Source organism: Myxocyprinus asiaticus, chromosome 24 (genome assembly GCF_019703515.2).
Source record: "Myxocyprinus asiaticus isolate MX2 ecotype Aquarium Trade chromosome 24, UBuf_Myxa_2, whole genome shotgun sequence".
NCBI classification, from domain to species: Eukaryota; Metazoa; Chordata; class Actinopteri; order Cypriniformes; family Catostomidae; genus Myxocyprinus; species Myxocyprinus asiaticus.
In genome coordinates this window covers 4,107,453-4,135,254 of record NC_059367.1, presented here as the reverse complement: position 1 = coordinate 4,135,254, position 27,802 = coordinate 4,107,453, and the positions used below count along the sequence as shown (strand labels likewise).

General features: G+C 38.6%; 1 protein-coding gene across 3 annotated transcripts in view; it reads left to right on the top strand.

Moving 5' to 3' along the window:
- Nucleotides 1-25,905, top strand: part of LOC127414536 (septin-5-like) — a 31,223-nt gene extending 5,318 nt beyond the window's left edge. Inside the window, exons 1-12 of one of the 3 annotated variants that reach the window (XM_051652630.1) lie at nt 2,482-2,916; nt 6,480-6,570; nt 6,707-6,793; nt 11,341-11,464; nt 11,564-11,698; nt 11,860-11,977; nt 12,114-12,215; nt 12,430-12,526; nt 12,678-12,813; nt 13,012-13,114; nt 16,603-17,640; nt 25,773-25,905. In XM_051652630.1, the coding sequence (XP_051508590.1) occupies nt 2,842-2,916; nt 6,480-6,570; nt 6,707-6,793; nt 11,341-11,464; nt 11,564-11,698; nt 11,860-11,977; nt 12,114-12,215; nt 12,430-12,526; nt 12,678-12,813; nt 13,012-13,114; nt 16,603-16,665 (1,131 nt within the window). In that variant the 5' untranslated portion in view covers nt 2,482-2,841 and the 3' untranslated portion in view covers nt 16,666-17,640; nt 25,773-25,905. Of the gene's footprint in view, nt 1-2,481; nt 2,917-5,089; nt 6,402-6,479; nt 6,571-6,706; nt 6,794-11,340; nt 11,465-11,563; nt 11,699-11,859; nt 11,978-12,113; nt 12,216-12,429; nt 12,527-12,677; nt 12,814-13,011; nt 13,115-16,602; nt 17,641-25,772 lie in introns of those variants that run through there. The other 2 variants (XM_051652629.1, XM_051652631.1) reach the window with 2 other exon arrangements.
- The last annotated feature ends 1,897 nt before the right edge of the window (nt 25,906-27,802 follow it).

Here is a 27,802-nt window from a genome sequence, read left to right as displayed (position 1 = left end):
TGAAATTGAAAATCTGTCATCATTTACTCACCCTCAAATTATTCCAAACATTTCTGTGCTCGGTGGAACACAAAAGGAGATGTTGGGCAGAATGACATTCATTTTATAGCTCGATACTCTTAAGTATGTCAGCTATTGATTATTTTGTGTCTGTTTTTAATTATCCTAAGGAATTTTAAGAGGAACATCTGATATTTAAACCAAACTTAATTGATAATCTCCATTATGTCTTCTGAGCTTTGAAAGAGCAACCTCTGAGCAGTAATGTTTTCCTCTTGGCTATTTTTACCATTTATCTTTAGAGCCAATTTATACACTGATAATATTAGAGGTGCTCCAAAAATCAGATTCTAAATAATACCGATATTGAAGTGTTTGTGGTGGAGTATATGGGTGTGGATTATTCCAGGTGGCACACAGGCCTGGCAGCTGGGCAGTGAGAGTGTGTTGTTTTCTTCTTAGGGAGGGGTGAGCAGGGCTATTGTGTCATTCAAGGACATCTGTTCCCCTCTATTCAATGTCCTCCTCTGGACCCCCCCACCCCCCACCAGCAAACTGATCAGATATGCATGGTCAATACCCCCATCAAGCCTGTAAAGGGGTGAATTGTACTTTAATATTTAGATGTTCATTACTGGCACTTGCTAAGACAAGCATCACTTGGAGAAGTATGTTAGTACTTTCCCAACTGGCCAGAATGTGTTTACCTGGCAGACCACTAAAACGGGTGAACAAATATCAAAGACTAAGTGAGCGAGGAACTCAAGGCATGTCTAGACACCAGAATATTAGAGACTTGGAGATGGGCTTCTTTGCTTGGGCATGTAAAAACCACCCAGAACACCCTAGTGGTCTGCACAATTTTCATTCATTTATCCATTCATATCCAGTTCGTTTTAACTACTAGAATCAGGTAAGAATAAGAATGTTGCCAGCCCATCTCTATATCTACCTGTCTGTCTGTCTATCTATCCGTCTATCTTATCTATCTGTCTGTCCGTCTGTCCGTCCGTCCATGTCTGTCTGTCCGCCTGTCTATCGATCCATCTATCTGTCCATCTGTATGTCTGTCTATCTATCATCTATCTTTCTATCCGTCTATCTGTCTGTCTATCTATCCATCTATCTATCTGTCTGTCTATCTATCTATGTCTGTCTGTCTGTCTGTCTGTCTGTCCGTCCGTCTATCCGTCTATTTATCTGTCTGTCTGTCTATCCATCTATCTATCAATCTATGTCTGTCTGTCTGTCTATCTATCCATCTGTCTTATCTGTCTGTCTGTCCTTCCGTCCGTCCATGTCTGCCTGTCTATCGATCCGTCTATCTGTCCGTCTGTCTGTCTGTCTGTCTATCAATCCATCTATCTGTCTGTCTATCTATCCGTCCGTCTTTAAAAAAATAAAATAAAACAATACTAACCTGTCTGTCCATCCATCCATCATTGCCTGTCTTTATCTATTTATCTATGTCTGTCTGTCTGTCTGTCTATCCATCTATCTTTCTATCCATCTATCTGTCTGTCCATCCATCTGTCTGTCTATCTATCCGTCTATCTGTCTGTCTGTCTATCTATTTATGTCTGTCTGTCTATCTATCTATCTATCTATCAGTCTATCTATCTATTTATCTCTGTCTGTCTGTCTGTCTATCTATCCATCTATCTTTCTATCAGTCTATCTATCTATTTATCTATGTCTGTCTGTCTGTCTATCTATCCATCTATCTTTCTGTCCATCTATCTGTCTTTCCATCCGTCTGTCTGTCTATCTATCCGTCTATCTGTCTGTCTGCCTATCTATCTATGTCTGTCTGTCTATCTATCTATCTATCTATCTATGTCTGTCTGTCTATCTATCCATCTATCTTTCTATCAGTCTATCTATCTATTTGTCTGTCCATCTATCTGTCTGTCTGTCTATCTATCTATGCCTGTGTCTGTCTATCTATCTATCTACTGTATGTATGTATGTATCTATCTATCTATCTATCTGTCTGTCTATCTGTCTGTCTGTCCATCCGTCTATCTATCCATCTGTCTATCTGTCAGTCTGTCCGTCTGTCCATCTGTCTGTCTATCTATCCGTCTGTCTGTCTATCTATCCATCTATCTATCTGTCTGTCTGTCTATCTATCCATCTATCTCTCTGTCTGTCTCTCTATCTCTCTATGTCTGTCTGTCAAAATGTGTAATGTTAGCATTTATTTCTTGTTATTAACCAAAAATTAAGATCTTCAAAAAATAGCAAAGAAAAAAAATAATTTAAAAATAGTAGTATAGTAAAAGTCACTGTAGTGTGCAGTAGTCCATGGAAAAAGCTGCATGCCGGTCTGGCAAGCTCTGATGTGAAGGGTGTGGCTCCCATCTTACTAAATGTGTCTCACACACACACACACACACACACACACAAATCTCTGTACCTCATACCCGTCTGTTTATCCACTGTGGAAAAAGTGGGGGAGGAATGTGCGACTAAACGAATGAGTGTTTTTATTCCCATTTTTAACTGCCCCCCTCTTTCCTGTCTGAAATTGCTTCCATGCTATTTTCTCGTTACGTCTTTTCGTTTTTCTCTCTGTCTCTCTTCCTCCCTTCTTACCTTCTTTTGTCTTTCATTCATTTGTGTGGGGATTTCTCTCTTTGCCTGCCTGAACACGGAGTGCTCGGATGTGCCGTGGGCAACAGAAAACTAGGAAAAGGAGTCAGAAATATTTTTTGCTCTGGGTTAAGACTGTGTTACAGGTATAAAGTCTTAAACTGAGAGAGAGAAAGAGGTAAAGCAGGGTTAAAGACAGGCAGCACACAGATTTTGAGGCGTGTTGGTTGAGTTGTCGGGGTCAGGATGGACACCATGATGCTACAGGAGAAACTGGTGGAGAAACTTCTGTGCCCTCGAACCCGAACCACCCGACAGAAGGTTGTGTATTTAAAGCCCTATATATATATATATATATATATATATATATATGTGTGTGTCTGTGTTTAGTGTACTACTTAGCTATAGTTAGGGGACAAAGTTAGTCTGTAATAGTTGTAATTTGCAATGTATAGAAAATACAACAATACAATAAAAGTTGATAGAAACAATAGAAGTCATATAGTATGTCCCCATTTAAATAAATGTGTGTCTGTGTAATATATGTAAGAATGAGAGAAACTGTAAACTGACATGCTTAAAGTCTGTGTTAGTATGTGTTGTGTGATAGAGAAACATTATAAAGGCAGACATATGACACTAATTTATGTTTATGAATATATTTAAATGAACACAAATGTCTATATTATATATTACATATGGATGTTTCCTGAACTTTGGGCACTTTGTTGGCATCTAGAAATTAAACTCTTATTATGCAGTTTTTCACACTCTCACTAGTTCGATTAATTTGATTACTAACAATGTCCAATGGTGTATGTACATGCATTACAGGACATTTATGTCATGAAAATTCCCACCAAAGTGTCATTTCCAGCACATGTCAAATTCTGTATTGCGTTTAATAGAATTCTGTGATGGAAATGACATTTTTAATGTTTTTAAAATAAAGTGTCTTGCTAAGGCAAATTTCATAGCAAACAAACATTTACATTTACATTACATTTTGCATAATTTGGCAAACATCACTTGTCTCATATTTCATCTCAAGCATGCTCTTCACACTGACACTTTTGTCCACTTGGTTAACAAGTACACTTAAAAACAAAACTTTATTAGGGGCGAAGTTGTTTTGTGTGGTGAAAATGACGCATGCCACAAACTAAAATTATTTTCAAGTGGTTAATGTTTATTTCACTCTTTGTTTAGATTAACATTGTTTTAAACATGCAATAATATGTATTCTTATAATGGATTTTCATAGTTTAATATTAAAAGTCTGGGTCTGTGATAAGACTAAAACAGTCAAATCTATAAATAAAAGGCATTTAAAAAGTACCAAAAATAAATTATGAATGCTTGGTAAAAAGAAAAAAATATATTTTTCATTTTAATGAAAAAGAAAAAAGTTTAAATCTGTTCGTTTGAATACAAATCATTCCCTGGGACATGGAAAGTGCACCAAGTCAAAGAAAAAATTTTTAAACGAATTAATTACATGGTATGCCGAATAATAAATTGATAAATATTTGCTGAGAAAGCCCCTCAAATAACAATAATTCAATATATAATGATGAAATAATTATAGTTATTAAATATTTACTAATTATATGCAGTGTATGTATGTGTGTATATATATATATATAGTATATTTTATAAAAAAAATATTGAGATAATTAAATTACATTGTATTATTGTGGCAGAGGAGTTAATCATTGATAAGACAATACAATACAATATTGTTTATTTGCATATTATTGAACATAAGCCAGTCATTCACCTACAGTTCACAGCGATACATTTTGCAATTTTATTTGTCAATCAGTCTGAGATTTATTATGAGGGCTTGTCTAAGGACCCGTCAATGTACATCTGCATCAGACGGGCGCTTTTAGAGTGTCTCACTTTGGTTGCGTCGCATCATAAACATACAATTTTTAAGTCACTGTGTCAAGTTAAATGTAGCTTAATACTTAGAAAAACACGTCTTGAAATTCCTAAATCGGATTTGCGCTCAATCAAGCTGTGTTTTGAACGCAAGAACGCATCCTCGTGTTGTGCTGTCTGCTAAAGGGTTGGTTTGTTCTCTGTATAAGCTGCTCGTTGCCTATACAGCTGAAGTTTCGCTTACTGCCCCCTGAAGAAAACCGGTGGTGCTTCAAGCTTGAGTTACTCAGGAGTCTTCCTTATGGACTACTTGCACTGAGCCTCATTGATGCACTGGGGGCAGTTGTGGCTCAGCGGTTAAGGCTCTGGGTTACTGATCAGAAGGTCAGGGGTTCAAGCCCCAGCACTGCCAAGATGCCACCGAGCAAGGCCCTTGACCCTATCTGCTCCAGGGGTGCTGTATCATGGCTGACCCTGCACTCTGACCCCAGCTTAGCTGGGATATGTGAAAAAAAAAAAAAGGAATTTCGCTGTATATGTGGAAATGTATAATGTGTGATAAATAAATACAATTAGAATTAATTAATTACAAAAATTACTTCCGCTTTAACTAGTTTCCAGTTAAATGTGTTTACATGCACCGTAGTTGCCTAGTTCCCGAAACGCCACTTAAAATGAGTGTTGACGCTGACTATCACTCCTGGAGTCGCGAGTTTGAATCCAGGATGTGCTGAGTGACTCCAGCCAGGTCTCCTAAGCAACCAAATTGGCCCGGTTGCTAGGGAGGGTAGAGTCACATGTGGTAACCACCTCGTGGTCACGATTAGTGGTTCTCGCTCTCAATGGGGTGTGTGGTAAGTTGTGTGTGGATCGCGGAGAGTAGTATGAGCCTCCACATGCTGTGAGTTGCCGCGGTGTCATTATACTGCAGCTGCAGGTTATACATGTTTGATTTATTATTCAGGAACTGAGTTTAGCTACATTTGGAAAGGAAAAAATGGAAACATCACGAATAAATGAATAAATCTCTGCACGTAGACGCACTGAATGCTGTAACCGGAAACGCCAGAGCCGCACTACTTAGTATGCAGAAGCAGTTGTGCAAGTAGTTCATTGCGGTCCGGGGACATGATTAATTGCGTTAATATTTTTAATGTGTTATTTTTTATATAATCAATCGTACTGAATTAATGCATTAAATCGACAGCCCTAAATATAATATAATATACAGTACGTGTAATAAAATATATTTGGTGATGATTTTGGACAGAAAAATCTCCACTCACATTTTCTGTAGAAAATTTAATATTTGAGTTTTCCCTCTTGTTTCACTCTCTCTCCCTCTCCCACACACACACAGCATGCATGGGGTCAGATATAGCAGAGTTTCTCTTTTCTAGGATGACGGACTGTGGAAATACATGACAAGTTGAGAGATGCTCTGGCAGTGAGATGAGTTGTGTTTGGCTAAAGTTTGAGTTTGTTAAAAAGCCCTTTTCAGTCCGAGTCAGTAGTGCTGCTGTGTGTTGTGTGGCCGCTGGGGTCTGTATGGAATGGCGACTGAGATGGTTTTGCTATTTGGTTTAATAAATATTTTGTTTTCCTTTCACTGCATCAGTCAATCTTCTTGAGATTCACAGTGCTGGGCTTCTGGCTTTAGAGCATTTATGACTGCTGTGCGGTTTCCTGTTGAGTCCGCGGACATCAACAGGGGGCGACTCAACAGTACTGCGCCTTTCATGCGATGTTATTTCTGTGCCAGACTGACCATTCACTGAAGTTCAAGCTTAAAGGGATAATTGATGATGAAAATTCTGCCATTATTTACTCACCCTCATGTCATTCCAGACTCTTTCTTTCTTTGGAGCACAAAAAGGAGATGCTTAACAGTGTTCATGCTGCTGTTGTCCGTACAACGAGTGAGTAAATGATGTCGGAATTGTCATTTTTGGCTGAGCTATCCCTTTAAATTATGGGTCTTTCTCTTTCTCTCTCAGGATAAGCAGTACGTTGGCTTTGCTACACTCCCTAATCAGGTGCACAGGAAGTCTGTGAAGAAGGGCTTTGATTTCACTCTAATGGTGGCAGGTATGTGTGAGGTCATCACTGAGGTGTCACCGTCAGCGTTGACTTTCACTGACCAAGCAAACATAAAACAATATACAAGTCAATACATGCTCATATTGTCAATAACAGCTCTTTGTATTTGTGTGTCTGTGTTTAGGTGAATCTGGTTTGGGCAAGTCTACTCTAGTTAACAGCCTCTTCCTCACAGATCTCTATAAAGACAGGAAATTACTAAATGCAGAAGGTAAGAATTCTTTATGGCCATTATTAAAGATAGGTGGGACAGGAGTACTCTGGCCCTTTAAGAGCACGTGTTAAGAACACCTCATGAGACAGTCGGTGGGGGCAAGATGAGTTAGCAGTGTAGTTGTGTGGCACATTCTGTTTTGAAGTGAGAGTAGGATGTTTCATGGGAAGAAGGAAAAGGGATCTTGTTTTCTGTGGCCTTCATGAACTTAAAATTGATTACTCTCCTGAAAAGGATTATTGATTGCTGAGCGGTTTGCCAAGGACAGAGGAATCCCTAAAGCTTTACCTCCCTAAGCCTGATGGAGAAATTGCTCTCCCGGCTTCAGTAAGAGTAACTGGACCTCTGAACACTTCTAAAACTACTTTGCAAGAATCCACTCACACCACACTCCCCATTTACCCATCTACCAAAACATCCAAACATTGAATTTTATTTATTTTATTTTTTTCTTCTTTATCTCATTTGTTTTTGCCAAGTTTATTGAAATGTAAGTTTTGATTGTTTATTCGTTTGCATTATCCTTTCTAAGAGAACAAAGTTTTGTTTTGAAATTGTGACTGGAAATTAAATTCAAAGAAAACTATCTGCGATTCTGTGTGGTGATGCTTTTTTTTTTTTTTGTTTTTTTTGCTGTAAAATTTGACCTGCTTAATGAGGTTACAATTTAAGTTGCAGGACGCTTTATGCTATCTGTCTGGTGCCTAAACTAAATGTTGAAATGCTCACCACCACTACAGGATGGATGGATGTATATTTTGAGTTTTTGGATGGATGGATGGATGGATGGATGGATGGATGAACAGATACATCGATAGATAGATATTTTTAATTTTCAGATGAATGGATGGATCGATGGATGGATGGACAGTTACATCGATAGATAGATATTTTGAGTTTTCGGATGGATGGATAGATACAGTTGCAATCGAAATTATTCAACCCCCCCAAGACAGTAAGAATTTACAAAGGTAAGCTTTTCTGATGACCCAGAATTTTTTAACTTTACATCTATATCAGTTGAGTGACACATTCAAAGTCATAGTGTGAATATATAACCTAATATTTGTAAATAGCAGGATTTTTTAAAAATACAGCCATGTCATAATTATTCAACCCCTATTGCATGTAGCTGCTTCTTAAATATGTAAGGCTACACAAGTAATTGTTTTCATCAATCTGCAATGGCACTTATATAAGTTTTAAAATTTAAGTTTAGCGTTGTAAGCAAAAATGTATTTCTATGCAAAAAATGCAATTAAAAATAAGCTGTCTCAAAAGCTGATAGAGGAGATTATTTCATTACACAAGAAAGGTCATGGCTAAAAGTACATTTTTTAAATATGGTACAACAGCAACCTCCCTTGGGTGTGGAAGAAAGCAAAACTTAATCAAGGGAAATGTTGACTCCAGTTGACTGAATATTCAAGAAGTAATTAGGAAAGACCTGTGGAGTCCTGGAAGAAGGTTTTATAGACGTATGACACTAAACTGAAAATGAGTTTTAGACCCATGGGTCAGCAGTATGTCTGGAGTAAGATGACAAGGTGATGACAAGAATGACACCATCCCTACAGTCAAGCATGGAGGTGGGTCAGTCCTGTTATGGGGGTGTTTTGTGGCTGCAGGAAACGGCTATCCTGACTATGTGACTGACACTATGGATTCTTTCAGGTATCAGGCCATTTTGGCATGAAAAATGTGATGCCTTCAGTGTGTAAATTGAAGCTCGGTGATCACTGGACTTTCCAGCAAGACAATAACACCAAGGATACATCCATGTTGTCCAAAATCTGATTCAGGGATAGGTCGTGGAATGTCCTTAAATGGCCCTTTCAGTCCATCATTAAAATCCCATTGCAAACCTTTGTTGGGACTTCAAGGAAGCAGTGGCAGCACAGAAACCAAAGAATGTCAATGAGCTGGAAGCTTTTGCTCATGAGAAATTTGTAAATATTCTAATAGAGAGGTGTCCGAAGCCTGAGAACACTTACCTGAAAAATTTATTTGCTGTTATTAAGGGTAAAGGATGCTCCACAAATGATTGACTTTGGGGGTTGAATATTTTTGACATGACATTTGTGGAGAGAATTAATTTTTTATTAAAATGTAAACTGAACTCTTTTCTCAAAATCACTCAGATATGTATTAAAAACTTACTTTGACTGTTTACTGAGGTTTTAGTTGATTTGTTTTAATTCACATCACCAGAATGTATTGCTGGTCAGGGGGGTTGAATAATTTTGATTGCAACTGTAGATGGATGGATGGATATTTTGAGTTTTTGGGTGATGGAAAAATACATGGATGGATGTACTGATAGATAGATATTATGAGTTTTTGGATGGATGGATGATGGACTGATGGACAGAGATAGACAGACAGATGAACAGATAGATCGATATTTTGAGTTTTCAGATGGATGGATGGATGGATGGATGGACTGATGGACAGAGAGAGATGGATGGATATTTTTAGTTTTTGGATGGATGGATGGATATTTTGAGTTGATGGATGGATGAACTGATGGACATAGATGGATGGATGAGTGGATGATAGATAGATAGATGGACAGATGGACAGATAGATCGATAGATAGATATTGAGTTTTCAGATAGATAGATGGATGATGGATAGATATACAGATGGATGGATGGAAGTATAGATGGACTGATGGATAGATAGAGACAGATGCATGGATGGATGGATGGACTGATGGATGGATGGATATTTTGAGTTTTTGTATGGATGGATGGATGGATGGACTAATAGATGAATAAATAAATAGATAAATGGATGGACAGATACATTGGTAGATAGATATTTTGAGTTTTCGGATGGATGGAAAGATACATGGATGGATGGATGTACTGATGGATGATAGATCTATCCATCTATCTGAAAACTCAGAATATCTATTCATCCATCCATCCATCTGAAAACTCAAAATATCCTTCAATCCATCAATCTATCCATCAGTCCATATATATATATATATATGTATATGTATGTATATATATATATATATATATATATATATATATATATATATATATATATAAATATAAACTTTAGTCACTTTTAGCACTGTTAAAAGTTATTATGGTAATAATGAAGTAATTGTTTAGTATGGTGGAAAATGCCACAATTGTGGGATAGTCGTAATCTATATATAGTACCTGTAGATATTTTTATAATATTACATAAAGGTATATTTTTATTTTTTATATTCGCCGATCAGCCACAACATTAAAATCACCTGCCTAATATTGTGTAGGTCCCCATCGTGCCACCCAAACAGCGCCAACCCGCCAACATACTAAGATGCTATTCTTCTCACCACAATTGTACAGAGTGGTTATCTGAGTTACTGTAGACTTTGTCAGTTAGAACCGGTCTGGCCATTCTCTGTTGACCTCTCTCATCAACAAGACATTTCCATCCACAGAACTGCCGCTCACTGGATGTTTTTTGTTTTTGGCACCATTCGGAGTAAATTCTAGAGACTGTTGTGTGTGAAAATCCCAGGAGATCAGCAGTTACAGAAATACTCAAACCAGCTCGTCTGTCACCAACAATCATTCATGCGATTATCCAATCAGCCAATCGTGTGGCAGCAGTGTAGTGCATAAAATAATTCAGATACGGGTCAGGAGCTTCAGTTAATGTTTACAACCATCAGAATGGGGAAAAATGTAATCTCAGTTATTTGGAGCATGGCATGATTGTTGGTGCCGGATGGGCTGTTTTGAGTATTTCTGTAACTGCTGATCTCCTGGGATTTTCACACATAACAGTCTCTAGAATTTACTCAGAATGGTGCCAAAACAAAAAAATATCCAGTGACTGGCAGTTCTGTGGACGGAGATGCCTTGTTGATGAGAGAGACGGTTCAAACTGACAAAGTCTACGGTAACTCAGATAACCGCTCTGTAGAATTGAGGTGAGAAGAATATAATCTCAGAATACTAGTCTGAGATGCGGGTTGGCGCTCTTTTGGCAGCACGATGGGGATCTACAGAATATTAGGCAGATGTTTTTTTTCCTCCCCTTTTCTCCCCAATTTGGAATGCCCAATTCCCAATGTGCTCTAAGTCCGCGTGGTGGCGTAGTGACTCACCTCAACCCGGGTGGTGGAGGATGAATCTCAGTTGCCTCCGCGTCTGAGACCATCAATCCGCGCATCTAATCACGTGGCTTGTTGAGTGCGTTACCGCGGAGATATAGCACATGTGGAGGCTTCATCCTATTCTCCGCGGCATCCACGCACAACTCACCACGCACCCCACTGTGAACGAAAACCACATTATAGAGACCACGAGGAGGTTACCCCATGTGACTCTACCCTCCCTAGCAACCGGGCCAATTTGGTTGCTTAGGAGACCTGGCTGGAGTCACTCAGCATGCCCTGGATTCGAACTTGCGACTCCACGGTTGTAGGCAGGCGGTTTTAATGCTGTGGCTGATCGGTGTATAAAGGTACTGTATAATGTTTTTTTTATTTTTAAACGTTATGTTGACTGATTGTGTTTCACCTGTAACAGAACGCATTAATCAGACTGTTAAAATAACCAAACACACAGTGGATATTGAAGAAAAAGGAGTCAAACTCAAACTCACCATCGTGGACACACCAGGGTTTGGAGACGCTGTTAATAATAATGAATGGTGAGAATTCATCTGTTCTCAGCCAGACATAGACACAGTTGTGTACAATTCTGTCATTCTGAGCACTGTGTGTATGTGTGTGTGTTTGTGTGTTTGCAGTTGGAAGCCCATCACAGATTACATTGATCAACAGTTTGAGCAGTACTTCAGAGACGAGAGTGGACTGAACAGAAAGAACATACTTGACAACAGAGTACACTGCTGTCTGTACTTCATACCACCATTTGGACACGGGTACGAAAAACACGAGTGTGCATGTGCTGGAGTGGGATGAGTGTCCAAATATGGGTCAGAATATAATGAGGTTCATCATTGCACAATAATAAAGTGTGTTTGTCAGGAATTAAATTAAAAGATACTACGTCAATATCATGTCCAGTGTATTTGCTGTGCAGGTTGCGGCCGGTGGATGTGGAGTTCATGAAGGCGCTACATGAGAAAGTGAATATTGTTCCTCTGATCTCTAAAGCCGACTGTCTCACTCCTAATGAAGTCAAAAAACTCAAGGACAGGGTTAGGAAATATCCTGTTATCTTTTATCCTAATTCCCAGACAGTTTTCCCAATGATTGTAATTCAGATTTTGCACCTTGACTCATTCAGTAGGATGTGCAGATTTAACGTGTCGTCTTTATTCTGCCCTCCTGCAGGTGCGAGACGAGATCGAGCAATTTGGGATTAAAGTGTATCAGTTTCCTGAATGTGACTCTGATGAAGAGGAGGACTTTAAACAGATGGACAAAGAACTGAAGGTCAGACAAACATAGCTACAAATTGTCAAAATAAACAATCTCATTCATATCCATCCAGAGTAAATATGGGTCGAACAGTGTATTAAACAGAAACTCTCTTAAAGGAATATTCCAGATTAAATCAACAGCATTTGTGGCATAATGTTGATTACTATAAAAATGTATTTTGACTCATCCCTTATTTTGTATTTATTTGTATGCGTGTGTGTCATAGGAGTGTACTCCATTTGCTGTCATTGGCAGTAATACAGTGGTGGAGACCAGAGGTCAGCGGGTCAGAGGGCGTCTTTACCCCTGGGGTATTGTAGAAGGTCAGTGATTTCAGAAACACGCACACTGACAAAATGTATACATTGAACTTGTAAACCCGTATGTACTTTGCATATTTACTAGAAGTATGCGAATGTGTTTGTGTGTTCATTGTTGAGTACTAAATTATACTTTTTGTGTGTGTTTTTCCAGTGGAGAATCAGTCTCACTGTGACTTTGTGAAGTTGAGGAACATCTTGATTCGCTCTCACATGCACGACCTGAAAGACGTGACCTGTGACGTGCACTATGAAAACTACAGAGCGCATTGCATACAGGAGATGACCAGGTGTGTGTTTGTGTGTAAGAAGTTCGCAGAGAGTGATTGATATAAATATCATGAATTGTCTCTAGTAACCGTTCAATCATAACAGGAACAGAAAACACAAGACATATTTTATTTTATCCTACAGAATATGCAGCATGAATATGGCCTTTATGCATCAATAGATGAATTTAATGTGATGCATGTTTGTGTGTGTTGCAGTAAACTTGCACAGGATAACTGTACAGACAGCCCGCTACCCATCTTACCTCTGCCCACACCAGACGTGGAGACAGAGAGACTCATCAAGATGAAAGATGAAGAGGTACGAAATAATCAGCACTAATAATGTACCATCATTTTCATGTGTTATCATTGCTGTAGTATGTGATGTAATCTGTTTGGAAACCGTTAGTTTACATTCACATTTATTGGTTTAGCAGACACATTCATCCAAAGCGACTTTCAAAGCAAGTGACACGGATACTGCACACTCTTGCTTAAGGAATATTTAGGGTTCAATACAAGTAAAGCTCAATCAATTCATTTCAACTCATCCCTCCTTTTCTTTAATAAAAAAATACTCACTGTTTCAAAAGTATAGCCACAAGATGTAAACAATATGGGTGTTAACATGATTTTAGTGTAAACCCTAAAACGACCATAAAAAAAGCGATGATTTAAACAACTTTACAGCTCAAATAATACACAAGTTTTAACAGAAGAATTCATGTACGTTTTTTTAAAATAAAATTATAAGCTTCACATTTCTACCTTTTTAAACCCTCCAAAAATTGGCCTCATTCACCTCCATTGTAAGTGCCTCACTGTGCATTTTTTAAAAGAGAGGTAGGGAAGAGTTGAAATGATTTTTTGTGGTAATTATGGCACTAATTCTGTCAACTGATTGAACCCGGAATATTTCTTCAAGGGTGTTATCACACTATGTGGGGCCAAAAAAGTGAACTGAGGGAAAAAGGAGCCAGTTGTCTTTGCATTCAGTGCCATCTGTGACCTTGAAAGTGGGCTCAGATCTCTTTCTGGTTCACTTTACCGGTCACAGGATCTCAGTCCATTTTGCATTCACACTGCATTGTTTTTTTTATTTTTTTTATTTTACCCCCTTTTTCTCCCAATTTGGAATGCCCAATGCCCACTACTTAGTAGGTCCTTGTGGTGGCGTGGTTACTCACCTCAATCCGGGTGGCGGAGGACAAGTCTCAGTTGCCTCCACTTCTGAGACCGTCAATCCACGCATCTTATCACGTGGCTCGCTGTGCATGACACCGCGGAGACTCACAGCATGTGGAGGCTCATGCTACTCTCCACGATCTACGCACAATTTACCACGCGCCCCATTGAGAGCGAGACCACTAATCACGACCACAAGGAGGTTACCACATGTGACTCTACCCTCCCTAGCAACTGGGCCAATTTAGTTGCTTAGGAGACCTAGCTGGAGTCACTCAGCACACCCTGGATTCGAACTCGTGACTCCAGGAGTGGTAGTCAGCGTCAATACTCGCTGAGATACCCATGCCCCACGTTGTTGTTTTTTAATCCTAGCCCACTTTGTAATATATAATATTGATGATAATTATAATTATTAGGGCTGTACTTAAAGGAATATTCTGGGTTCAATACAAGTTGAGCTCAATCAACAGCATTTGTGGCATAATGTTGATTAAAACAAAAAAACTATTTCGACTCGTCCTGCCTTTTCTTTAAAAAAAAAAAAAAAGTACAAATCTTCTCACTCTGTTGTCACCATAGAAACAGAATAAGTGGCTACGGTAACCTGTCAGGGCCAAATACACTGGTGGCCAAAAGTTTGGAATAATGTACAGATTTTGCTCTTATGGAAAGAAATTGGTACTTTTATTCACCAAAGTGGCATTCAACTGATCACAATGTATACTCAGGACATTAATAACGTGAAAAATTACTATTACAATTTTAAAAAAATGTTCAGAACTTCTTAAACTACTTCAAAGTGTTCTCATCAAAAAATCCTCCACGTGCAGCAATGACAGCTTTGCAGATCCTTGTTATTCCAGCTGTCAGTTTGTCCAGATACTCAGGTGACATTTCACCCCACACTTCCTGTAGCACTTGCCATAGATGTGACTGTCTTGTGGGGCACTTCTCACACACCTTACAGTCTAGCTGATCCCACAAAAGCTCAATGGGGTTAAGATCCATAACACTCTTTTCCAATTATCTGTTGTCCAATGTCTGTATTTCTTTGCCCACTCTAACCTTTTCTTTTTGTTTTTCTGTTTCAAAAGTGGCTTTTTCTTTGCAATTCTTCCCATAAGTCCTGCACCCCTGAGTCTTCTCTTTACTGTTGTACATGAAACTGGTGTTGAGCGGGTAGAATTCAATGAAGCTGTCAGCTGAGGACATGTGAGGTGTCTATTTCTCAAACTAGAGACTCTGATGTATTTATCCTCTTGTCTAGTTGTACATCTGGTCTTCCACATCTCTTTCTGTCCTTGTTAGAGCCAGTTGTCCTTTGTCTTTGTAGACTGTAGTGTACACCTTTATATGAGTTATTCAGTTTTTTGGCAGTTTCAAGCATTGTATAGCCTTCATTCCTCAAAACAATGATTGACTGACGAGTTTCTAGAGAAAGCTGTTTCTTTTTTGCCATTTTTGACCTAATATTGACCTTAAGACATGCCAGTCTATTGCATACTGTGGCAACTCAAAAACAAACACAAAGACAATGTTAAGCTTCATTTAATGAACCAAATATCTTTCAGCAGTGTTTGATATAATTGCGATATATTTGATATAAAGTGATTTTCTAGTACCAAATGATCAATTTATCATGATTACTCAAGGATAAGGTGTTGGAGTGATGGCTGCTGTCTAGATTTGATCAAAAATGACTTTTTTCAAATAGTGATGGTGCTGTTTTTTACATCAGTTATGTCCTGACTATACTTTGTGATCAGTTGAATGCCACTTTGGTGAATTAAAGTACCAATTTCCTTCCGAAACAGCAAAATCTGTACATTATTCCAAACTTTTGGCCACCAGTGTATGTTTGGCATTACGCGAATGGGAAAATCAAGTGAGCTTGGTGTTTTTTGTTTAAAATGCACGTTATTGGAGAAATAAACCGCTGACTGAAAGAGAACCGTACTTAGACCACCTCCAGAGATCAGTGTATACATTTGATCAGTTTGTGTGTCCCCTGGGAATCGAACCCATGATCTTGCTAGTGCCATGCTGTACCAGTTGAGCTACAAGAACTGGAGACCAGTCACACTCGGTTTTTTTTTTTTCCTAAAAATGTATGGCAACATATGTGGACATTGGACTAAGTAGTGAAATATTAAATAATACCAAGCTATAGAAAGTCAGTTTTCTTTATCAAATGAGATTGTTTGGAGTATGGGTCAAAAATGTTGCAAACCGCTATCAGATCCCTGAAACGAACCAAGTGTGACAACACCCTGAAAGTATGTAACATTTTATTTTATGTCATACAGTATAACCAGTAAGACTGGCAATATTATAAATCTACTCGGTTTTGTCTGTATTTTTAAAACAGTGTTTTTAATTAAATATGCATGCTTTGGGGGAAATCAGGCTTCAAAATATCATAATATTGCCTATATTAGAGAAAGATAGTTTGTTTGTACTTTTAAAACGATATCGAAAAAGACTATTGGAAATAAAAGGCATTCAAACTACGGTTTGCATGAGAGAAAGTAAGCCTTATTATAATCTGCTTTTAATTTAGAGACGTTTCTCATGAAAGTGAATTTTTGTTGTTTTGACCGTGTTGTTTTGTATCTGCAGCTGAAGAGAATGCAAGAGATGCTGGAGAAGATGCAACAACGGATGCATGAGAAAGATCAGTGACACGCACACTACAACCCTCACTGCAACTCTCAGATGTGAATGCATTTAAAATATACTGTACGAATATCATATCTACCGCTTTGTCCATCAGATTCAGTCTTACAATTGCTGTAAGTTGATTTGCTCGGTGCTTTTGTCTGCCTGGATGAAACATGGTGATTTGACAAATGCTCGTGTCTATGAAGAGCATAAATAAATCAGTGTATTATTAACTTAATGAACTTTTAAAGGTATCTAATTTATATTGACTTTTTTTATTTGCTTAGCAAGATGAATGTGTGAGTTTTTAGAAAATATTTTTTTCTGAAATAGTGATGGTCGTTTATTGATATCTATGTACGTGTGTGCATTTGTAAACCGAGAGAGATATTATGTATTTTGCTAGTAATTTGTTGGATTCAAAGGCAGTTTTGTTTTTTTAAAGTGCTCGAAATCAGTGAATGTGCAGATACAATTGAAATTATTGTCATCAATAAACTTTCTCAGTTCAGACTGTGGGTCTTTGCTTGTTTAATGACAATAATAGCATCAATAACAGTAGTGTTGGTATATTTATACAATTATTATGGTAAATCTTGCAGTTATGCTTGCTAATAAATGTGAAGAATTTGTAAGGTATCATTGTTTTTGTCCTAGTTCCAAAGCTTCTTTAAAATGTTAAATAAAGAAGAAAATGTGTTTTCATATTTAAACATTGAATTCTTTTATCTGAAATGTGACGTAGGTTTTCTGTAGGTTTCTGATACGGTATAATTCCTTCAGATGTAAATGCGTTTTCTCACGTCAATACTAGGAGTTTAAAGCAGGTTAACAGTATCAGAGAGCGAATGTGTGCCTCACTTCCTGTGTCATATTCCTCTGAGTGTGGCGTGTGTGTGTTTGTGTGTTGAAGGTAATTTTATCAGTCAGACACGGCTGTGTTTAATGCTGCAGTCTTAACGCTCCTCAGTCTGATACAGACACACAGAGACGCTGGTAAGAACTTTTCAATATAGTTTATTCTCGCTTTATTTGTTTATGAATTCTTATTGATCTCATATGGCTTGTTTTTTGATGTTCACTATATAGCAGGTAAATCGGTGAACTAAGGAGGTGAATACACTGATATTTGCACAGCAAAAAAAAAAAAAAAAAAAAAAAAACTTAAAACAGAATTTTTGTCTTGTTTCCAGTAAAAAATATCTAAAGTACCTTTGTTGGGAAATTGTTATGCTGCTAAGACAATACGTGTAATTAAACTGTAAAATATTGTACAAAATAAGTTTAACAAAAATATTTAATAAAAATATTATTTACAATATAGTTAATGGTAAAAAATTGCATTGTGTTTAACATGACAATACATAAGTATACTTTTACTCAAAAATTTAAATTATAGTGAAAAAATAATAACTGGGCATTCCCAGAAGTCCCTTCATGACCCATCATATTTAATTATATTTTATACATTGTTTTATATGAATATAAAACAGTGAACCTGTCAAATATATATTCACCAAAGTGACATCCTTGGTTACTGTACTTTTTACTGTGTTTTATTTTGGGGTTTTTTACCATAAATTTAACAGGATTTGTTATACAAAGTTGTTTTGTTCAGATATGTTTTACTAGAAACCAAGACAAAAGTACTAATTAAGAAAAAAACATTTGCAATGTGAATGAATAAAATGAAATACACTGTAAAATATCATTAAAACACCACCTTGTTTCCTTCCATGTACCGTGTTACAATTTCTGTCATTTATTCTCAGTTGAATTCATATTAATTTTTATTTATTTATTTATTTATTTATTTATTTTTGCTTGATTTTATTTATTAGATTTACTTAAGTAAATTCAAAATAATTAATTTATCACTGCAGGTTGCCACTTTGGTACTTTGATATATAAATTTAAGGCAGCAAATAAACCTTTAAAGGTTTTAATATTAGTGTAAATATTAGTTTAATATTTTTTGAAGTATAGAAGGGGAAAAGCATGATGTTGCATGTGTATTCTGTCAAATAGTGAGATTGTGTAACCATGGTAATGAATGATTATCATATTCATACAGTATATACTTCAAGGAATTTCAAAGAATGCAATGGTACATTACACTACTATGGCACATGTACAACAAAAAAAAGGACATATTTTACTTTGTAAGTGTTTATTAATCATATATAATTGAAAATTAATTGATAGTTGAATTATATATATATATATATATATATATATATATATATTTTTTTTTTTTTTTTTTTTTTTTAATTATTATTATTATTATTTATTTTTATTTTTTACTTTTGCTATTTAAAGCTGCACTATGTAAGATTTTTTTGGTTAAAAATTAACAAATTGCCATTATTGATTGAGTACCTAAACAATCAGAGTTCAAAACAATGTTCTTACCTTACCCCAATTCACTAAGCCTATAAAAAGTATTTGTATTTTGAGCTATCAGGTTCGATTTGGCAAGAAATCGCTGACTTATGACATACAGCATTGTGTCATTACGTCATATCTCTGAACACAGGAAAAAGAGCCGACTGTCTCGTTCCCATGTAAACAGTAGATGGCGGTAATGCACTGTTTTAGTTTGCGAGTAGCCGTTAATAATATGAAACAAACGCTAGTTACGTATGTAACCTTGGTTCTGTGAATTCTGGATGACTGCCAGAGGTGGTGCTAAGCACTAGTGGATAATCGCAGAGCCAGCTAGATAGGTTGAGAAAATATAACAAAAAAAGTCACGTCACGACGCAGACTGAGCTGCAAGGATATAAACCGCAGCAGCTTGGTGCCCAGCCTCGTAATGTTTTCTCACGCATTCCGAATGACAAGAAACTCTGGTGGTCATCCAGAATTCACAGAACCACAGTACATATGTAACTAGCATTCTGTTTCATTCCTCCTGACTACCAGAGGTGGTGCTAAGCACTAGTGGATGACACATACCAACACAGTCATGAGGAATGTCACCAAATCCAGAAGAACTGCAGAGCTCACAGCATGGGAAGCAGCCATGTTAACCTTGTAGAACCATGCAAAGGTGCTTGGAGAAGACCAGATAGCAGCCGCACAGACATCTGCCAAGGAAACTCCCGAAAGGCAGCGCAAGACGAAGAGACAGCCCTGGTAGAATGGCAAGTAACATCCTCTGGTGAGGGTTGTTGAGCCTTATCATATGCCAATTTTATCAACTCCTCAATCCAGCGCGACAGTCTTTGTTTGGACAAAGGCGCACCCTTGTGCATGCCACCATGACAGACAAATAACTGATCCGTCTGCCTGAATGAAGCGGTAGAATTAAAGCGCATACAGGACACAGGAAATGAGCCCTCATATCAGTATCGGATTGAGTTTAGGGCAGCTGAAAAGCAGCCAGAATTAATGGACTTATTCACAAATTGCGTCAAAAGGACTTTTGTAAGAAAGGTCGGGTTAGGAAGAAGAATGACCCCTTAATCCGCAGGCATCCAGCGCAACCACAGCTCACTCACAGATAGCGCATGGAGCTCACCAACACGTTTAATGTAAGCAACAGCCAGTAGATACACTGCCTCCAAAGACATCCACTTAGATCTGCACCACCCAATGTTCGAATGGTGGTGCACTAAGGAATTCTAGCACAAGTGGCAAGTCACACACAGGAAACGGGTTCACACAAATCAGCTTTAAACGCTTTGCTCCCTTCAGAAAATTGCAAACAAGGCTACGAGACCCCAAAGAGGAACCACAAACTGGGGCATGATGTGCAGATATGGCAGCAACATACACTTTAAAGTAGAAGCAGCTTTGTTGTCGTCCAATAGATGTTGCGAGAAGCTCAAGCCCTTCGGCACAGTACAGTGGGCAGGATCAATTCCAGGATCCCCACACCATGAAGAGAATATTCTCCAATGAGCAGTTCGGCCACTTGTGAGCCAGCGCATCCTGTCACGATGGGCTGGATTCTCAGTCCTCGCGAATGACCAATGGAAATGAGTGGTAATTTCTGACACAAACAGATCCACCTCTGCCTCGCCGAACCGCTGCCAGACCAACTGCACAACATCGGGTAAAGCCTCCATTCCCCCGGTTGCAGCAGATCCCTGGATAGAGCATCTGCCACCTGATTGTTCGATTCTGGGAGATGAACTGCTCTCAATGACGCCAGTCATTGACCATATGAGGATCCTGCGAGTTAGCTGTAAAGACTCGAGAGACCTGGTACTTTCATTAAATTATTACTTTGATTGTTCATCTGGTTCCCACCTCCTCCTTTCCCATTTTAACCTTGTTACAGGCACAAAGCAACCAATCATCTAAATAGGGCAGAATCCTCATGCCCTAGGACCAAAGAGGAGCGAGGAGCCAGAGACAGACCAAATGGACAGACCGAATGTTAGGACTTTGAACTGAAACATTTTATCCTGGAAGCTGAATCGTAGAAACTTCCTGCAGTGGGGTGCAATGGGAACATGAAAATAAGCATCTATAAAATCTACACTCACAAACCAGTCTCCTTTCTTCACAGACCGAAGAACGTCGGCAGTGCGTAACATGTGAAAAGGAAGTGATTTCAAGAACACATTTAGACGTCGCAAGTCCAGAACTGGACGAAGACTGCCTTCCTTCTTTGGAACGAGGAAGTACGTTGAGTAAAAACCATCCTTCTGACTGAGGGGAAGAACTTTTTCAATAGCTCCCTTCTCCAACAGTGAACAAATTTTCAGAGAAAGAACCATTGAACAGGTTATATCCTCAACAACTGTCGGAAGAATTCCTGAAAACTTGGGGGGCCAGCATCGGAACTGTAGAGTATATCCCTTGCTCAAAGTTGCCAGAACCCAGGGGTCTGACACTGAAGTTCTCCAATAGTTTAGATGTTGCAGAACCGTAGCAAGCACTTCACGGTTTGTGGATTCTGCCTTTAGCACCTGTGGGGGGATGCTGACGTGGTCCCCCCTGAGGCTGATGGTGAAATGGGTGACAGCCCTGGGCCTCCTCAACACTCTAAGGATGCTGTGGGGCCTGAGGTTGGGAAGCAGTGTGGTGACGAAATCGCTGCTCTGGTATCAGGTAGCGATGATGAGCTGGAGCTGGTGGCATCCTAAAAGTAGGTGCCCGTGGGACCTGAGTCAGCTGACGGGAAGCTTCCAACAGCTTCATTCTCTTCTCCAGTACATCAAAGACATTGGGGCCAAACAGATGTCCTGGTACAATTGGCAGTTCCCTCTGGGTCTTTTTACAATCTTCAGGCAGTCTGAAGATGAAAAATCCATCCAGATAATTGTGTAGAGCGCAGTGTCACAGCTTGAGAGGGCGAATCCTCGCTACTCAGTTAATCTTCACTGGACAGTGCGGAGAAGACAACGACCAATCATAGCGAGAAAGAGAAAGAGGCTGGGCATCAAGCTGCTGTGGTTTATATCCTTGCAGCTCAGTCTGCATCACAATGTGACTTTGTTGTTATATTTTTTCGACCTATCTGGCTGGCTCTGCGATTATCCACTAGTGCTTAGCACCACCTCTGGCGGTCAGGAGGAATGAAACAGAACTACAGTTCATTTCAGTCACACTCACACTGTTCTGGACAGCATTGCAGCAATCTGGATAGATGTTTATTTGTTATCCATTTGGTGAAGTTATTTACCTGCTATAATGCTTGGATATGTTGTCTGGTAGGGTTGTTGAAGCTTATATTGCTTGTCATGCTTTATGAATCGAACAATACTCATGTGTTAACCAATCACAATGTATCTATGTTGTTGGGGGGAGATACTGTGACATGTTTACTAATATTTATGATTTCAGAAATTGACTGTTAACTGTTATATTGCATTTTTAAGCATATTATTTTCATGTTTAATAAAGTATACAGTATTTTATCCCCATCATTTTTGAATCCTCATTTTATGTTTTGAGTTTACTGTGTTATTGTGTGCATTCATAGACTATTACGGTTCACTTGCATTATCAACTGAGGCTGTACATTATAATATAAAAATAATAAAGCCTTCCATTGAACTCGTATCAGCCATATCACTAGTATCACCTCTTAAACTGATAAGTGTAGTACAATACAAACATTAATAGTAGATAAGGGGGGCCTGGGTAGCTCAGCAAGTATTGACGCTGACTACTACCCCTGGAGTTGCGAGTTCGAATCCAGGGTGTGCTGAGTGACTCCAGCCAGGCCTCCTAAGCAAACAAATTAGCCCGGTTGCTAGGGAGGGTAGAGTTACATGGGGTAACCTCCTTGTGGTCGTAATTAGTGGTTCTCGCTCTCAATGGGGCGCTTGGTAAGTTGTGCGTGGATCGCTGAGAGTAGCATGAGCCTCCACATGCTGTGAGTCTCAGCGGTGTCATGCACAATGAGCCACGTGATAAGATGCACGGATATACAGCCTCAGAAGCGGAGGCAACTGAGACTTGTCCCCCGCCACCCAGATTTAGGTAAGTAACCGTGCCACCACGAGGACCTACTAAGTAGTGGGAATTGGGCATTCCAAATTGGGAGAAAAGGGGATAAAAAAAATAGTAGATAAAACACTTGAAAAATTATAGTACAGTATACTGGTAGTAATTGAGGTGATTGAGTCCTCTGTTCTTTATGTAAAAGCGCTTTGAGTGTAGTGTGAGAAAAGTGTAAAATTCATTCATTCAAAATATGTGAATATGAGTGTTGTTTATCTTCATCAAAGCATGTAATATCTCAGTTTTAAATGTTTAATCGTATAACAGTATATCAACATGAAAATTGCACGTTATGATTCCGGCTGTGAAAATTTCCAGTCATGATCACGCACAGGAAAAGCTCAAATCATGAGATTCATCTGCCAGAAGAGCAGTGCCGCAACACGAATCACGTAAAGTGTTCTTCCGCAAATTGCTTGCATTTTTAAGTTTCCACAGATGTCGCTAGAGAGCACAAAGTTACATAGTGCAGCTTTAATTTCAACTGAAAAAAGCATCATGATTAAGGAGAATTCTCTCTGCAATATTGTGGTTACTCCTATTTTTTCCTTAATGTCCTTCTATATGTGTAAAGCTCTCTATCATTTTTATCTTGGTCTTCCCAGCTAAATTTGCTTCCTTTTTTGCTGCTGAAATTCCTGATAGCTCCACACATCAATATCTGTTCAGTTCAGAACTCTGTATGTGTCATGTGTTTAAATGCTTTAAATAGCCATTGGAACTGTGAGAGTGAGATAAAACACATGCACAAATGATATAATATAAGCCATAAAAAGCATTCATATTTTAAGCTCCCAGTATCTCTCTTTTGTCTCCTTTCTCTCTCATACAGTATATTTCTCTCTGTGTGAAGCATGTCTGCTGGTATGAGGTCTGTTCTGCTTGTGTTGAAGGTTCTCCTGTCTGTGCTGTGCAGTGAGATGTTTGTAGTTCAGGCTGTTTGTCCTCAGGTGTGTTTCTGCACAGGTTCTGTGGTAGACTGCAGTAAACGCAACTTAACTATGGCAACCCTGCCCTCCTCTTTTCCTCTGCACACCACTGAACTTCACCTGAATGATAATCACCTGACTGCACTCCCAAATGCCCTGCTGGACTCACTGCCCGCCCTGCGCCAGGTGGTTCTCCACGGTAACCCGTGGTCATGTGATTGCGGCATACTCTATCTGAGAGGATGGCTTCTGAAACAGAGGAACAATGATTTGATACGGTCAGTGTGTGTGAAAATGTGTGTGTCTAGGGTTGAATTGGAGTGATCTTGGTCTTGTTCTTACTTTTTGATGTATCTCAGATGCAACAAATCTGATGAGAGTATGAGAGTCTTGTGTTTTATTTTTTTGTTATTTGTGGGGGGAAAAAAGTACATCAGAGTTTGCCATTTAAATTTTTTTTAATGACAATGTAAAATTATGGTGGTCTGGTCTGAGATTGTCTGGTATTGGTCTGAATTTGGATTTTAGGTGGTCTTGTGTTGGTCCGGGTGTGGGTCTTAGGGTGTCTGGTATAGTTTTGGTTCTTAGGTGGTCTTATATTGGTCTAGACCTGGGTTTTAGGTGGTCTGGTGTTGATCTGGGTTTCAGGGGGTCTGGTATTGGTCTGGTTCTTAGGAGTCTGGCATTGTTTTGGTTCTTAGGTGTTCTGGTATTGGTCAGGTTCTTAGATTGTCTGAAATTGATCTGCATTTAGGTTTTAGGTGGTCTGGTACTGTTTTGGATTTTAGGTGTACTGGTATTGGTCTGGACATAAGGTTGTCTGGTATTGGTCAGAGTTTGGGTTTTAGGTGGTCTTGTATTGGTCTGGGTATGGGTCTTAGGGGGTCTGGTATTGGTCTGGGTCTGAAATGGTCCTGTATTGGTCTAAGTTTGTGTTTTAGGTAGTCTGGTATTGTTCTGGATCTTAAGGGGTCTGGTATTGTTTTGTTTTTTAGGTGTTCTGGTATTGGTCTGGTCTTAGGTTGTCTGGTATTGGTCTGTATTTAGGTTTTGAGTGGTCTGGTATTGGTCTGGATCTTAAGGGGTCTGGTATTGTTTTGATTTTTATGTGTTCTGGTATTGGTCTGGGTCTTAAGTTGTCTGATATTGTTTTGGTTTTTAGGTGGTCTGGTATTGGTCTGGGTCTTAGGTTGTTTGAAATTGGTCTGACTTTGGGTTATAGGTGGTCTGGTGTTGGTCTGGGTCTTAGGGGGTCTGGATTTGGTCAAGGTCTAAGGGGTCTGGTATTGTTTTGGTTCTTAGGTGGCCTGATATCCATCCAGATCTGGGTTTTAAGTGTTCTGGAATTTGTCTATGTCTTATGATATTGGTCGGTTTCTTTGGGTTTCAGGTGGTCTGATATTAGTCTGGGTCTTTGGGGGTTTGTTCTAGGATTGGGTATTAGGTGGTCTGATATTGGTCTGGGTCTTAGGTGGTCTGGGTTTTGGAGGGTCTGATATTGGTCTGGGTCTTTGGGGGTCTGATATCGGTCTGGGTCTTATTGGGTCTGGTATTGTTCTGGGCCTTAGGTGGTATGATAATGGTGATGGTCTGGGTCTTAGTTGGTCTGGTATTGTTCTGGATCTGGGTCTTAGGTGGTCTGGTATTGGTCTTTATGTATATAGGAGGGTTTTGTGGATTTTCTCTGCCTGAGCAATTAAACTGCATTCACATTAAAGCTGTCTGTGTGTGTTTCAGGAATGTGAGCTGTAGTTTTCCAGCACACCTGCGGGGACGTCTGGTGGTGTATCTGGTGGAGGAAGAAGTTTTGGAATCATGTCGTTATTGGATGTGTAATTTAGCACTGGCATCTCAGATCAGCCTCTTCATCTTCATTATTGTTCAAGCGCTCCTCCTCGCCTCTGTCATCCTCTTCCTCCGGCGGTTTCACCGGCTCACCCGAGTGGCTCGCCGCACGGCTGCAGAGACATTCACAGCAGAAGATGATGCTACTCAAAGCAATGAATATGTCATGTTAAAACACAGGGACATGTAGGACAAACAATTCTGCCTGTTTAAAAATGTTGCACGATTTATAACAAATTATCATTTAAAGTGTTTATTTAGGCATCTTGTTCCTTTTTGTTGTTATGCATCAAAATGGTAGTATAAACAAACAAATCAAGGTTTTCTCGAGTCCTATAGAATTGTAGTATTTACTCTAAATTGTCTTAATAATGAAACATTTGGAAAACATTTTACAAAACAAATTCTTTTGTATTGTTGTTCTTCTCTTTGTAAAAATAGACTTTTGTAAACTATATACATTGATCCCTATGTCACGATGAATTAAACAATTTTGGTCTGTACCTACATGTGTAATATGTGCAGGGTCATAGCTAGTGGGGTGAAAGGCGGTAACGATTCTAGGGGCCCAAAGGTACAGGGGGCCCCACAAAAAATTCTAAACTGTATTTTTTAATAGGAAAAGAGCCCAGAGCAATATACAGTCAGGAGGCCCAGATTATCTTGCTACGGCCCTGAATATGTGTGTGTCTTTGTAAGCATGTATTTTAACTGAGTTTACTACTTTCTGTTTATGGCTTGCAAACAGTGGTGTAGCCAAGTGTGGGCCGGGGTGGGCCTGTGCCCACCCAAATTAGACCTAGGCCCACTCAGGAATATTAGAGATTATTCTTTGACTTCAACTATATATTTATAAAATAGCAACATAAATCGCATAAATGCATACATTTTGATTTCTGAAAGTGTGAATGAACTTTTGAATGCGCCACAATCTGATAAAATAATAATAATAATAATAATAATAATAACTGGGTGAAAACTTGGCCCATCCATGTTTATTGAGGCCCACCAAAAAGTAATTTTCTGTCTACGCCCTTGCTTGCAAAACATAAAAAATAAAATAAAATAAAAAATCATGATAGAGATCTCATTGTTGTTCATCGCTGTAAATGACCTTAAAAAAACAGCAATTAACATAAACTTAATATGTATTTTAATGATCAGAATTTTTATATGTGTTTCAAACTTTTTGTATTACCGTCTGTCTTGGCCAGGACTCTATAATAATAATAAAAAGTGAATTATTAAAGGACTGACCTGATTTAAAATGATTTAAATAAACACATAGAAACAGATAGTAATTTTACACATTGCTGTTATTCTACCACACTCAAACTAATATTAAGTGAGAGATAAAGCTCCCTCAAATGGGAGCTTTTAAATAGTATTTGATTACTTCTTAGGTTACATTTGCCAAAAATACAGTATATGTGTTTATTATAGCTATTCTCTTACACACACAGAGATAAAGAAAGATCTTTTTTGCTCTCAAATTTAATAGGCTACAGTGTGAAAAAGAATACATATTTTGTAGCCTATTTTATTTTAATTATTTCGACTTTTATTATCTATTTGTAGGCTGTTACTCTGTGTAATGCTACGTTTACTGTTTAAGTGTATTAATGTGTTCTTGCAGTTTGTTTATTCTTCTTCAGTAAGACATTAAAGGGGTAGTTCACCCAAAAATGAAAATTCGCTCATCATTTGCTCGCCCTCATTCCATCTCAGATGTGTACGACTCTCTTTCTTCTGCTGAACGCAAATGAAGATTTTTAGAAGAATATTTCAGCTCTGTAGGTCCATACAATGCAAGTGAATGGTGACCAAAACTTTAAAGCTCCAAAAAGCACATAAAGGCAGAATAAAAGTAATCCACACGACTCCAGTGGTAAAAAATCTGCGCGTTCTTAAGCAATATGATA